We start from the raw sequence: 14,592 nt of genomic DNA on the forward strand, positions 1-14,592 counted from the left end.
CATAGTTTGGTCTGGTCCCGTAAAAACTCGAAGATTAACAAGACTGGACTTGGTCTATAGGATTGAAAGACGGCTCCTGTTAGTGCAATACTCATTTGGCTTTTTTTTTTCTTTTTTTTCTCTATGATGACCAATAATCTATTTCAACTTAACAAATCAATTAAAAAAATAAAAACACTTATAATTATAAATAATTCATAATAATTTCTAACACCAAGAAAATAATATTTTAGTTACAGTCCAAACTCCAAATAATTTAAATACATAACTTCATAAAAATCAGAGAAAGACCAAAAATAGACCAGAGAAAAAAATCAGCAAGAACAAAAGTAATAAAAATCAGCCCACAGACATGTTCCTTCAAAGTTCGAACAGATCAAGATCAGAGTGCAAAGTGCAAGGCAGGAGCTAGGGCTTTGACGCACTGAAGAAATTGAGAATGAGAGCAAAATTGAGTGAATGGTTGAGACGCTAAGTGCTGTTGAGTAACAATGTTGAGGTTTTTTTTCTCGATCAAAGTGTAAAGTGCAAGACAGGATTAAGACTTTTTTTCTAAGGCTTATTAATTAATAATTTATAAATTAATTTTAATTATATTAAAATAATTATATAGGACCAAACCGGACCACTTAGTCTAGATGCTTGGTCTCTGGTCTGGTCTTACCTGAAAAATCAGTCCTGTCTTTTTAGTCTTTTTGGTCCTATAGGACCAGCATTTTACAGGATTGGACAGGACCGAATTTTCATGAGTCGGACCGGACTGAACGAGACCACGAGACTTTTGCATAGCCCTACTTGAGAGAATGGTTTTAAAATGAGGATAAAGGATTTAGATCACATGCACTGACAATGGATGAAAAGTATCAGGATCTTAACCGTTCATTTTATCTAATATTCCCTTCATTAAAAAATATAAGATATTTTAATTAAATTTTACTTCAATAAAATAGTTACTTACTTTCAAATTAACCCTATATTTTTATATTTATTCCTATTAAATACCGTATAATAATTTAAATTCATTATCAATAGAGGTATTTTTAAAAAAGGTAATGATTAACAACTAAAAATGCATTATATTTTTAAATATTTAATTTTTTAAAAAATATTTTTTATTTTTAAATGGAAGGAGTAACTAATAAGAGATTGGTGCATAGAAAATCTTATAATCTACAAAACACATAAACCTTTTTCATACTCTTTAAAGTCTAAATTTTTTATTGTTACAATAAAAAATGAAAGAAATTTACTGTATGGAATCCAGGCTCCTCATCCACTATGAAGTAAGAACTTTAAGATTTAAATTGTAAAATAATTTTTTATTATATAAAAAATGTTTATATGATTTGCAGATAATAAGATTTTTTGTACGCTACTCTCTTTCTAATCGTGAAATGAATAAATGGTCAATATCCTCTTTCTTTTCATTTACGGCATGAAATTCACCTCATGTAATCTGAAAGAGGATAAATCCACAGTAATATGAAATAAGCTCTTGTCATTTGTCAATTATCTGTAAATTTACTCAGCAACTTTTTTTTTTTGAGTGATCTACTCAACAGCTATTGAAATGCAAAATATTTTCTAAAATACTTCAAGGAATCAAAATATTGAGTTGAAAATTGAAAATACCTGTTTTTTAAAAGTCAAAGAAATAAATTTCATACAAATTTGACCCCTTTGATCACATTATTTCCAGTTACACGCAAATTGCACAAATTCAAAGGATCTACAAATAGTAATAGGGCTATAGATTGATTAATATTGGTGGGTATGATTGATAAATTTGAATTTTGAAGGCTTCTCTTTATGTTATGTCATATTAATTCAGGACTTTGGCTCTTTATAGACATCATATCACCTCCATGTATCACATTCTATTCCTTTTGTTCACCCCGATTAACATACAAATGTATTTTACTTGAAACATGGCTGTTTGTTAAATGTGAATATTTTTTTAATAAGAATTTAAGTTTTATTTGGCTACATTAATTTAAGTATATTATTTTTTTCCACTTCAAGTTTATTATACATATACTTTTGCAAGAGATTGCTTCAACTACTCAACTCAAACTTGTGACTACCAGAGTGATCACATGGCAACAACTTCATTATTGTGCCAAGGTTAAGTCTCTCTCTCCCTCCTTTGTTTTTTATTTTTAATTGAAAGATCTTACAACAAATATATATTCTCTCCGTTAAAAAAATATAAAGTATTTTTTAAAGAAGTTGAATATTAAAAAATATAAGATATTTTTAATTTTTTGAGGTGTAATCATTACTTTTTTTTAAAGTGTCCTTATTAATAGTGACTTTATATTTATTATAGGATGTTTAATAAGAATAAATATAAAAAGATAAGATTAATTTAAAATTAAATAATTATTTTATTATGGGTGAAATTTGATTGAAAATCCGGGAGTACCACTCAGACAAATTGGTAAACAACAAGTTTCATGGGCAATCATTTTAACCATTAAAGATTTGAAAGTTTCTCAGTCCCCACACCATGGTTAAATTACCAGGTTTACTGATGAGGAAGGATTACTTTTCACCTGCCTTTTCCAGACTTTAATATATAGGACAAATTTACTAAACTTCTTGCTCATTAAAAAACAATTATTGTATATCATCAAAATTGTTAAATATATATAATTTTTTAATTGTTTTTCTTTACAATTAATAGTATATTAAATCGTTGTCTAAAAATTTAAATCAGAATCAGAATAAATTTGTCTCATGCCCAGCACTGATAATCTCAAATAGATTTGTTGTACAAGAGAAATCTTAGAAAATCTATTTCTTCATGGATTTTTCCCAAGAAAGAAAAAAATCCTGTGTCTGTAGGCTGGGCGGCTAGAAATATTTTCATTTGTAAATGTTTGTGGGCTAGAGCTAGACGTCCCAGTCACTCTACATTCTGTTTTTCGCCCCACTTTTGTTAAATCAAAATTGACCTCATTTCATGGCTAAGGGTAATTACCCAAGAAGAAGAAGAAGAGGGTCGGTCATGTCATGTCATACTCATTTTATTTAAAAATATAAAATATTTTTAATTAAATTTTATTCATTAATAAAATATTATCTATTTTTAAATTAATTTTATTTTTTATATTTATCCCTATTAAATATTTTATAATAAATATAAAGTTATTATTAATAGAGATATTTTTTTAAAAAAAGTAACAATTATATATCGAAAGATTAAAAATATCTTACAGTTTTAAATATTTAATTCTTTTAAAAATATCTTATAATTTTAAATGAATGGAGTATATGATATAAAATTTGCAGTATCTTATATACTATTTATGATACAATTAATTTCTCAATTTTTTTACAATAAATAAAAATTGGATATGTGTTTCGTATGTTTATACATAAAAAAATTTAAAAGCAAGTTATAACATTCCCAATTTATAAACATGGTTACAAAATAAACTAGTCGTAATTTCATACACTTCCACAGGAGAACAGTTTTCTAACGATATTAATAATAATAACCTTGTCTAAGAACTTAATGATTTTTTAACTTTAATATCATTAAATATGTATATTTTTATACATATTTTCTTTCACTAACATGTAACGAGGTAAACAAAAAAATCCAACCCAATACTAATAGATAACTATATAAGAAATTTTGGTTGAAATTAATTTTAAAATCTTAGAAGGAATAACCATTTTTAACAGAATATCCCAATCTTTATAAATTGTTAATAATTTCTTAATAAATCATTCTCAGTATTTTTCGGCCAAACAAAGGAAATTCTTACAAAGAATTATTACCTCTATCTAAAAATTTAATAAATTCTTAATTTTATTCTTATTAATTATGTATACTTTAAATAATACTTTCTTTTATTAATATTTAATGAGTTAAACAAAAAATTGTAATAAAAAATTAATAATATGTGTTGTATAGATATGGGTCAGATGACAATTTTCTTCCACTCTTTAAAAATTTTGCATGATTTAAAATATAAATAATTAAATATTAGCTGGATGTTATATTTTTTTTTCATTTACACCTTAATTAATATCGAACAAATGATATTTTAAATAAGTCAAATGTTATAAAAAAATTTAGAACAATATTTTTAAAAATTTTATATTTTTAATAAGAAGACAACGAGACGGGTCCTGCGAACAATGAGACAATGAGTTACTGTCTCTTGTGCAATTCGTCGAACACTTAACCGACCATTGTGCAGATCCCTGCCAAAATCCCAGACGCTTAGGCGAATCTCGTGAGTGTCCATTGCTTTCTCTGCTTTCCTCCGCCTTCGTTTATCCTCTCTAATTGCCTATTTGGTGCGCACTACCTACTGTCTCCTATCTTCAACTATGCCTGATTTTTTCTCTGCTCTACTCATTTAGTCTCTGATTGTCGTTGTCCTGATTCTGTTTTCGGTGTCATTGATGTTGACTGAATGAGATTGCTTTCTAGAAATATACTGAGCACCATAGTTTGCTCACATGTGTGTTTAGGAAGCTCATAATTATACTCGACCGCCCATGCTAGACCTACTGAACTTATATGTAGTCTGTGCTTGAAAGGATAACATGTTTGGATGACTCGGCATGATATGAATCCTTCATTTGAAACTGTTGATGCTTTGCATAACTCTTCTTGTTTGTTTTCCCCACAATACTCTACTGATTTAATTTTTGATTCTTTTCTTTTTCTGGACGCCTGTGTCTGTTTTCTATTGAGACGAATTGAATGATATTGTTGTGTAGAAAACACCATATTTGCTCACTCATTTACCTAAGAAGCTCAAATTACACCTGGCTTTTGAAATTTGAAAATGTTATTTGTGTTTTGTGGACTCTGATACTGGCACATGGGACATGACGCCACCACGGACACGGCAACGCATTATTCATATGTGATTTAAAGTGTTCTGTTGTGTCTGATTATTGTTTCACATGTGTATGAGAACAACGCCTTTTTCTGGAGTGCCCGTGATTCAGAGTCTAGTGTGCTTATACGTAGACTTTCCTATTTGATGAGGAATCATAAAGAGTAAATAGTCCTTGCGTTTGGAACTCTTAGGGATGGTTTTGAGCAATAGTTTGGAGTATGGGCTTATGCATAGAACAAAAAAGCACACCTAACCATAGGCTGCATGCGTGAGATTTTGTTTGAGGTGTTCCCTGACCCATTTATTTTAGCACCTTTCATGTCATCTGGGTCTTAGTGTCTTTCAGCTGCCCCTCACTTGATGTCATGTGGTTCTGTTTGTTACCAGCTCCCATTGGATTTGGCCAACACATAACTGTTGGATATAACACTTTCATTTTTTATCCCTCTTTTACCAGTTTGATCACTTGCCAACTCCCTAGTTGGTCCTTGTGAAAGCCTCATGCAACTTGGGTTGGGTATAGGGGCAAATCGATCTGTATTATGCAAGCATGCTGTTAAGGTAACACATTGTTATCACAATTTGTTAAATCTGAATTAAGAAAACATGTTTCCACTAGACTTTATGGGCATTCCATTTATCTCCCACATTAAATTTTTTCTTTGAGAAACGAATAAAATCAAAGTTTATCTTTATAGTTGATTTTCTGTTGTTATGATGGATTAAACTAATTACAGAAGAACATGCTTACATAAAAGTTTGTTTGTCATGTGGTGGTTTCAAACTTGCAGTTACCTCTGCAAAGGGACAGAACTAGATTTATTTATTTTGGGGGGAAGTGTTTGAAATTTTAAAGGGGCAAAATTTAAAAATTTTTAGGGGTTGAAATCGCAATTTTTCTAAAAAAAATAAAAATAAAATTCTCCATTATTGTACTAACATATTTCGAAGATGACCAAAACTTAGGGGTGTGGCTGCTCTTTTTTCTTTTAACCTAGGTCCTTCCCCATCTGCAACTGCAATCACCTTGGGGTTTTCTTCGAAGTTTCCTGCTTTGCACAGTAGGAAGGCTTAGAAGTTCTTGATGCCATGGAATTAGGACAATCCTTTGTAAAATTAGAAGATGAAAGTTACTTCTCATAGTATTTAGCTAGTAATATGTTGTTTGAGAAGTGATAAACTGGAGGTGGCATTTGAGCCACTCTAACCATAATTATGTTGGTCATATAGTTGTCTAGAATCTCTTATGATCATACTTCATAACCAGAGTCTAGCTTCAGTTTCAATTGAACAATATCTGTTTACGTGTAATTTGTTTTTCGTGATTCTCTTATTTATTGATTTTAAGTTGCACTCCTGGCAATGCATCATGTATAAGTGTCTTCTTAGTTTCATTTTGTTTCATGGCTGATTATGTGGAGGCATCAATGCACTGTTCTGAGCAATTGGAAAGATAAAAAGTCTTCTATTCTTCTTATTTCCTCTTGTTCACTATACATCTTATGTATTATACAATTAGCAGGCTTGCATCAATTTGAAAGTGTTTGGATCTTCGCAGGTTTCTTGAATATGCAGAGCATAAGGAAGTCTATCTTGAGACATATAAATTTGAGGTCAACTGAAAGATGGTTTTTGGCGAGGGATGAGAATGTTCAAATGCAATTGAGACGCCTTTACTCCTCAACTGATGCCAGCTCTGATATGATACTTGATCGAGTAACTGGATTGGTGAAGAATTATAATAGGATTAATGCTTCTAAGGTATTAGACTAATGATTAATGTGCAATTTAACATTTTGTGTCAACTTTATAGTGCTAACTTTTAATCTGTGGCTGGATTGATTATGCCTTCTATGTATTGTCTTCTTAGAGCCTTTCATTATCTAGGCTTCATTTCCAGATGAAGTCGAGTTGTATTGGAAATGAATCGGACATGATATGGTTCTACTTTTAAGTATTAATGCCTTATTGAATGTTTTTATTTATACTCACTATGGGAAATTTATTTTTGGGGTACAGACAAAACTTAGGACTTAGACGGGTTGTTTCTGTTTCAAGACAAGGCACACTATAGTTGGGAAATATTTTACGTTTGAATCCAAACTTGGAAACAATGATTGTTCTCAGAGACATTCAAAATCAAAGTTCTTTCGAGGACAAAACTTACCATTAACGCTTTCTAAAATAATCAGTCATGTTTTTAAAATTCACAACCTAGTCTTTCCATGTTATAAGAATGTTGTAGATTTGTAACTACAAGGAATATGAATTGTAATTATAAAGATACCAGTGTTACTGTAGGAAACGTAATTTTGGCGTTTCTTGGATATTTTTATTTTCAAGGTTCTTTAGCTCATTTCCCCCAAGTTGACTTTAAGTGGAAAATTTGCCCATAACTCAGATCTCTACCAATAAAAGATGCTACTTGTACTTCACTGTGTAGGTTACTGAAACAGCTGACTTTCAGAAAGACCTGAACCTTGACAGCTTGGACAGGGTAGAGCTTATTATGGCTCTTGAAGAAGAATTTTCCATCGAAATCCCTGATGAGAAAGCAGAAAAGCTAACTTGCTGTGCTGATGTTGCAAAATACATATCCTCTGAATCTTCTCAGAAAGTTGTTGAAAAGCCCTGACTTCTAGGCAATATTCCTTGGGCATGGTATTCAAATGTTTCATATCTGAGGTATCAGAGTTTCTTTTAAGTTAGCCAAGTTGCAACTATGTGTGTTGGTTGACCTATCTGTTGCTTCAACAAGGTATTTTGTTGTTGGAATAGATGAAGACTTAAAGATCTTAGTGATTGTTTTTTTGTTGAAGATAGGTCAGCCTGGCTGGAATACTCTGTTGACCTTTAAAATGTTTCATAGATGCAGTGATTGGAAGAATACCACGTATGGAAATCATTTAATCTTGAGATGTATGAGCTTATCAAAGATTGGCGTTTGCATAATTTTACTTGTTCATTGATAATAGTAGCAAATGAATCAATTTAGAATCATTTTAGCCTTCTATATGACAAAATGCCAGAAGTATTTGCATATCCAAACATGACATGATTCATACAACGGAAATACATTTTACAATTTTTCTTTCCAAGCAGGGGAGGGAATGCATTACAGTATATGCTATTTAAATACACCATGATATTAACAATCCATGCAACTCAATACTGTGACTAGAGCGCCATCTAAGTGAGCCATGATACTCTTCCTCGTAAGACTAAGATGCTCATGTTTAATTTACATAACATGGGAAAACCAGGCCAATCATAGACAAATATCTGTTCATGGTTGATTTAATCCGCTTCATTCCTTTCTCTCTGTTTATAGTGGAACCTCAAATTTCAAGCACTGTAAGTGCGAATGCCATTCCCAAAGGTTGATAATCTGAGTTTCTTGTGTCTCTTGACGTAAGCTAGTTGGCACTGTGAGTTCTTTGGGATCTGATGAACTTTCACTCTGCATATTTTTTCCAAGTTGGGGATTGCATGCAGGTATGAAGGAAGATCGATCATGAAATCTCCATATTCATCGGTTATGCCTCGTGCTACCGTCGATTTTCCTCTCCACTCGCTGCCATGGCTGTGGCAGTTGACAGCCACCGAAGCTCCTGCATAAATTTTAGAACGGCTGAGTAGTTAAATTGCTCTAGAAATAACATTTTGAACCAAATTAACAGTTTGATCTGTGGCTTGGGTCTAATGAATTTGGTTCTAACGAATTTGGAAAATTATGAACTCGTAGCATGTTAGATGAGTAATGTTTTAAGTAGATTTAGAACTAAATATTTATTATTTGAATGCTGATATTAAAATAAATATATAAGACTTATTTGGTACATTAAAATTCAATAAAAAGTGATTTTGACTTTTGAGGGTCGATGAAAAGTATTCTTACCTTCTCTAGTTTTAAATATTATAATAAAATAAGTATATCAAATAATAATTAAAATGAGTAACATTATTTTATAAAGATGATAGAGAATATTTATCTTTCGATCCATCATTCAAATATGATCTAATAAATAATGCATACATAATTTTTTGTAGGAAGAAAAGAGACCTTTCTTATGGTATAATTAACCAAACAAAACTTAAATGTTTTAAATTATTTTTGGGGCAACATTTCTGAATTCTGAATTTCTGACTGATAGTGCTGGTGACCTATCATAGTCGTCAATTTAATGCTATGGGTTTTCCAATATTAACTTTGATTTTGAAACCCTTTATTATTCCTAATCAATACTTATTGTTCTCAGTGATGTGTCGTTAATGATATAAACAAAAATCAAATCACCAATGGAACATTATCGCTTTCTTTCAGAGAAACCACGTGCTCCCGTTGTTGTCTCATTTGCAGTATTACTTAAGATTCAGAATTAACTCAAATTCTTCGTGACAATACTTATATATGTGTGTGTGTGTGTGTGTGTGTGTGTACAACCTTTTTTTTTCCAGCCAAAATCAAGGAAAATTTCAACTCTTTAACCTTGTCAAAAAATCAAAGAAGTTCCCACGTTGCCCATATTAAATGCATTCTTAAAAAAATTTCCTACATTTGTACATCAATATTGAATAGTGATAAAATAAGTAAATTGTCAAAACTAATAAATGTGGTAGCGTATAGAAAGAAACTAAAACCATTTTTCCAAGTACTTTATTTTTAAAATTTTTACCCCCAACCTTACTCTTATCTCAGAAAAGAGAGACACACACACCTAAGCACATACACAAAATATGTTAATACTAGGTTTGAACTCGAGCTATGCAAAATTAGAAGTTACATATTTTCTTAATAATTATAAGGATATAATTATCTTTTTTTTTTGTTTTGGTTAATTAAGGATATAACTATTATTGCTTAATAAATAGAGTTGGTTAAGTTTAGTTTATATTAAAAATTAGAAAGGATGTATATTGACCAAGGTATTGAAAATCAAACCAGTCATTAAAGTGATCAAAGTACTAGTTCAATGATTAATAATTAAAATTATAATTGAACTGTAATCAGACCGATTATAAATAAAGCATTTTATTAAACAGATCAATATACTAATTTAACTATTTACCAATTTAACCAGGCGAGTTGAGCATGATTTCCTTGCTATGGTATCCACTAATGATATTGACTAAACTTTTTTTTTTTAAATTTCTGTTTGGTTTGCTATCATTTTCTTTCTATCTTTCATGCATATAATTCTTTTTGATCTAATGTAAGAATCAGTTTACGCCTTAATAATCTGCAATATGATTGAGTGAATATGAGACAACATAAGTTTCTTCTTCAAAACTGAAGTTTTCACCAAAACCAGTAAGCAAAACTTTTCAACATTCACCAAAATTAATAGTGAAACGCCAACAGCTCTCCCATTCTCCAGTAGTACTGTTCACTGCTTTAATTCGAAGCATAATGTTATTCTTTTACCAACAGCTTAATCTTTACATATATAATCCTTAATTAACTGATATATATACACAAACTGTTGCAGTGAATTAATCACCCCAAACTAAAGCAAACACATGATTAGTGATTAGCTTGCATATAGCTCTCTGATATAACAGCATAGCTTCTTTCCATTTTTTCCCCCTTTAATACGAGCATATATTAATAATAACCAAAAATCACAACATCATATAATTAATAAGACCCTTTTTCAACGTTATAAAGAAATCATAAGCACTTTTTGGAGCATATATATCCAGATTAAAGAGAAGAGAAAAGAACCGAAGGAAAAAAAAAAAATTAATGCTGTCTTTGGATTGAAGCGGATATCTAATGTTGTGTTTTCCAAACCACATTTTCGCAGAAGCAATAGTCTTGTTTGCTTTCATCCATAAAGGCATTTGGAACTAATAAAAATAATTCCCAACACACACAGAAAGTAATAATGAAACTAAAATTTCTCTTCTTTTGCTTTTCCAGTGTATTTAATCTGAGAGTGGGGAGAAAAAAAATTGAGAACAGAGGCCGATACTTTGACAGTTATCGATCAGTTCATAGGTTCGTTGAAATATATAAACATATATATACTGCACAAACTGCAGAATCGACGAAGAAAAAATAAGCAGAAGGGCTTGAAATGTGTTTATGTACCTGGAATTGGCCATGCATGAATCTGCTGATCAGCTTTTCCATTCAAATCATGGGCCTCACAATGAACAGATCCCGTCACGAGGACTGTGGAAAGCTTCTCTTCTCCATATCCAGCCATCTGCACCATCTCTTTTCTGCTCAGTAACTGGAACAAATCTCGCTCGGTGTCTTCTCCGGCGGCCGATGCCGGCACCGGAGACTGAAGGAAGAGGACGATGCAGAGAAGGAGAAACATCACAAGGTCGTGTGAGCCGTGAAAGCAGGTCATCTTCTTGGCGCTTATAGTGTTACGTAAGATATTCAAACCCCGCACAATACAAAGAGATATAAAAGCAATGGCCAATGGCTTCCGTAGCATGTCTATATATATGTATATATAAGGCAATTCGATGGATCCTTCAAGTTACGATTTTGCCCTTATTGGTTTGACTTTATTATATTGTTTACGTAATGGAATTCAATTTTAAATATATTTGGAAGCCTTCAATTACAAGTCTTCTTCCCGCCATGTTAGTGTATATATACGATGCTGTTACTACAGATAACCAAACCATGCATGCGTGCTGAACAACATTAATCATTAACTTTCTGGAAAGCTTTTAGTTTATACGATTTCATGGGGAAAACTTCATGTTGTTATTATTGTGCGCTTTTTTAGATTTTTTTTATGGGATATCTTTACACTACACTTTGAAATTGAAATATACAAAATTGTCAACAATAGATAGACGTAACAATTAATACACAATGAAATAAAATTATTAATTCATATAATGGACTTAATTTGAGTCATCATGCATATAAATTCAAAGTATTAGAACATGCTATAATTTTAATAAGATGATAATTTTTTTTTTGATGAAATTGATATGAGTTAAATGAAAAATTAGCCCCTAAATTTTAAATCTAAAAGTGTCTGGGGATTCTAAACTTGTTTGTGGTATAATATTTCTCTTCAACATTTCAAAATAGTGCAATATGATCCTTAACGTTGATAGCTAGTAACTTTAATCATTAGTTGATAAAAAAATTATAAAAAATGACAAATATTTTTTTTGGTTTTTTTTGGGGTTAAAGAACATTTTTTCCTTTCAATTATTTGCTCAATAATGCCTGAAATCCTAAACGTTCATGTAGTATAATTTTTTTTTTCAACTTTTAAAAATTGTGCACTAAATACTCTATCATTAAAAAAGTTAATTTTGACTGTTAGTTAATTTAAAAATTAAAAAAATCTCAAAAATTACACATAAGTATCTTATAAAAAAATTAACATCATTTAATTCTCCTAAGTTACATATAAATAACATGATATAAATTTTATTTCTGACCCATTTAAAGGCCAAGCTATGATTTTGGCCAGCCATTACTTTATATGCTTAATTAATATTAATTTTCTTACAGAGTACTTATTTATAATTTTATGAGTTTTTTTTTGTTATTTTATTGTTAAACTAACAGTCAAAATTATCTCTTTAATAGCAAGGTGTTTAGTGTATCATTTTCAAAATTTGAAGGGCCAAATTTCACCACATAAAAGTTTAAGATATCAAATACTCCTGAATGAATAGTTGAGGGGCAAAAATATTTTTTAATCATTCTTTTTCTTTTTTGTAATTTTTTTAGATCATTGTTTGTAACTTTTAAAATCATTCTATTATTTTTTAATCAACTGTAATTGTTAAAATTAATTTTTACTAATGGTATGAGTAACGTTGCAAGATTTTTAAAAGTTTTTTTTAAAATATTGCATTAGAAATTAATTTAGAATTCTAGATGCACTTGGACCTATAGCTTAGAGAGTACTAAAAACATATAGTTTGGCTAATAAAGTGTTGATAAAAGATTTGGATTAATTAAAGTTGGTTCACTTTAATATTTGACCGAGAGAGGAGAAGAGAAGAGGGTAAAATGGGAAGTTAGGTGACCAAGAAGAGAAGGAAAAGAAGTTGGAAGTTGGAAAGGGAAGTTAAGGTATTAACCAAGTTGGTAGCCTACCCTTATGCTACATATATATTTAACTTAATTGATTAATTATTAGAGAAAGTGAATTTACTTTATAATTTAATTAAGAGGATTTTTGAAGTGTAAAGGCAAAACAAAGCATTTAGCAATTGGTTTTCATAAGCTATGTGTTTGACGCAACCTTGGCAGCTAAGCTAAATTCAATCTCTCTTTCTCTCTTTTCCCAACCCATCCCAACTATATCTTGTCTCTACATATATTATCACTTTCATTTCTTCTCTACTCAATTTCCCATATAAATAGCAATGGATTTTTTTCATTAACAAAAAAAAAAACAATTACGTGGATTAATATGCATAGTATATAAAGTTTTCAATTCTAGTTTTTTGTTTTTAATATAAAGTCACAAGAAACCCATGCAGAATAGGAATATAAATTAAATTATGTCAGATTCTATAAGAGATCTACATCATAGGCAAATGATAAAAAGTGATAAGATTTAATTTTTTTTAAGAGACTTAGTAAGCGAGAAAGTCAGTACATTTATTTACTTCCGTGAATGCATAATCAAAGGTAATGGTTCAATTCTTTATGACAAAGGTAATGGTCAGATTCTAGTTTTTTACATATGTATATAATTTCGCGCGTGCGCATATAAGTATTTCAATAAAATTTCGTACAGTAATATTTTTTTCATATTATAATTCTGTCAAAATAGTTCCGTAATTTGGTAATTTTTTTAAACATAATAATTTCGTTTATGTAGCTTACATCAAATTTTGAATAAGAGTTAGTATAATCCCAAAATTTTTAGCACTCTTATTATTAGTTCCTTGATACCACTGGGAACCTTCAAGCCACGAGGAGGGCATGAAATGAAGTTTATTTTGGAATCATAAATCATTAAAAAAATAAAATTCATTTTGTGACTCGCTCTATTTGGTTTGAGAAAGTTATGACATTATATTTATTCTGAATTAATCCCTTCACTTTCGGGTTGCTTTAATTAATTAATAGGACTCTCTTTCATTCTCGTAAACAATAGACAGCGACAATTTTTTTTTTTTTTGGGTTTGTTTTAAAATTAGATGCGAGAACAACATTATGCTAAGTTCATTGGATTTGACTAAAGAAATTAAAATGAAACAGTCGGCTGCAAACTGCAGCTAACCCCATTCAGCCAAGCCGACTATTAAAGTTTTATATTAATCATAAACTAAAATTCATCATTTAAATTAAAATAGTTTAAGTTACTTTTTAAAGAATTTACTATTATATTTATATAGTTGTGATTAATTCCCTAATCACTTGATGTGTTATTATTATATATTTACTACAGACAAGGGATTAATTGTTCAAATCCCTCATCATTTCCTTTCAATTAAAATTCTTCCTCTTTTATCTCTCCTGTTAAACGGAGCACACCATTCGGTGTTAGGAGAAGTTTAGGTTTAAAAACCCTCTTATTTTAATTTTTAAAAAAGAAACTAAATAAATGGGTGCCTGTATATCATTAAGGAATATGATTCTTATAGCTTTTTAGATTTTTTAATATTTTATGCAGATATTGATTTTTTTTTAAAAAAAAGAATAGATAGTCGCTATGAAAGTCAGATTACGGAGCATTGAGGCTGAACAGAAAAGTGAAAATGACGGAAGAAATGT

The 14,592-nt window shown here is 30.2% G+C and overlaps 2 protein-coding genes across 5 annotated transcripts; one reads left to right on the forward strand and one right to left on the reverse strand.

Moving 5' to 3' along the window:
• Window positions 1–4,135: 4,135 nt before the first annotated feature.
• LOC129300688 (acyl carrier protein 3, mitochondrial-like) lies at window positions 4,136–7,868 on the forward strand. 4 transcript variants are annotated; one of them, XM_054939263.1, is made up of 4 exons: window positions 4,189–4,250; window positions 5,326–5,429; window positions 6,427–6,629; window positions 7,312–7,868. In XM_054939263.1, exons 3-4 carry the CDS (start codon window positions 6,438–6,440, stop codon window positions 7,501–7,503), a joined length of 384 nt encoding a protein of 127 aa, XP_054795238.1. In that variant the 5' UTR covers window positions 4,189–4,250; window positions 5,326–5,429; window positions 6,427–6,437; the 3' UTR covers window positions 7,504–7,868. The 4 variants fall into 4 exon arrangements, with proteins under 4 accessions (XP_054795237.1, XP_054795238.1, XP_054795239.1 ...); XM_054939265.1 differs by lacking the exon at window positions 4,189–4,250 and adding an exon at window positions 4,296–4,314; XM_054939262.1 differs by lacking the exon at window positions 5,326–5,429 and having other exon boundaries at window positions 4,136–4,250.
• Window positions 7,869–7,902: 34 nt separating this feature from the next.
• LOC129300687 (uncharacterized) lies at window positions 7,903–11,291 on the reverse strand. The gene is made up of 2 exons (XM_054939261.1): window positions 10,963–11,291; window positions 7,903–8,479 (listed from the first exon to the last, which is right to left on the reverse strand). Exons 1-2 carry the CDS (start codon window positions 11,228–11,230, stop codon window positions 8,214–8,216), a joined length of 534 nt encoding a protein of 177 aa, XP_054795236.1. The 5' UTR covers window positions 11,231–11,291; the 3' UTR covers window positions 7,903–8,213.
• Window positions 11,292–14,592: the final 3,301 nt, after the last annotated feature.

Source organism: Prosopis cineraria, unplaced genomic scaffold (genome assembly GCF_029017545.1).
Source record: "Prosopis cineraria cultivar Desert tree isolate PC_DT_omini unplaced genomic scaffold, ASM2901754v1 PC1706, whole genome shotgun sequence".
NCBI classification, from domain to species: Eukaryota; Viridiplantae; Streptophyta; class Magnoliopsida; order Fabales; family Fabaceae; genus Prosopis; species Prosopis cineraria.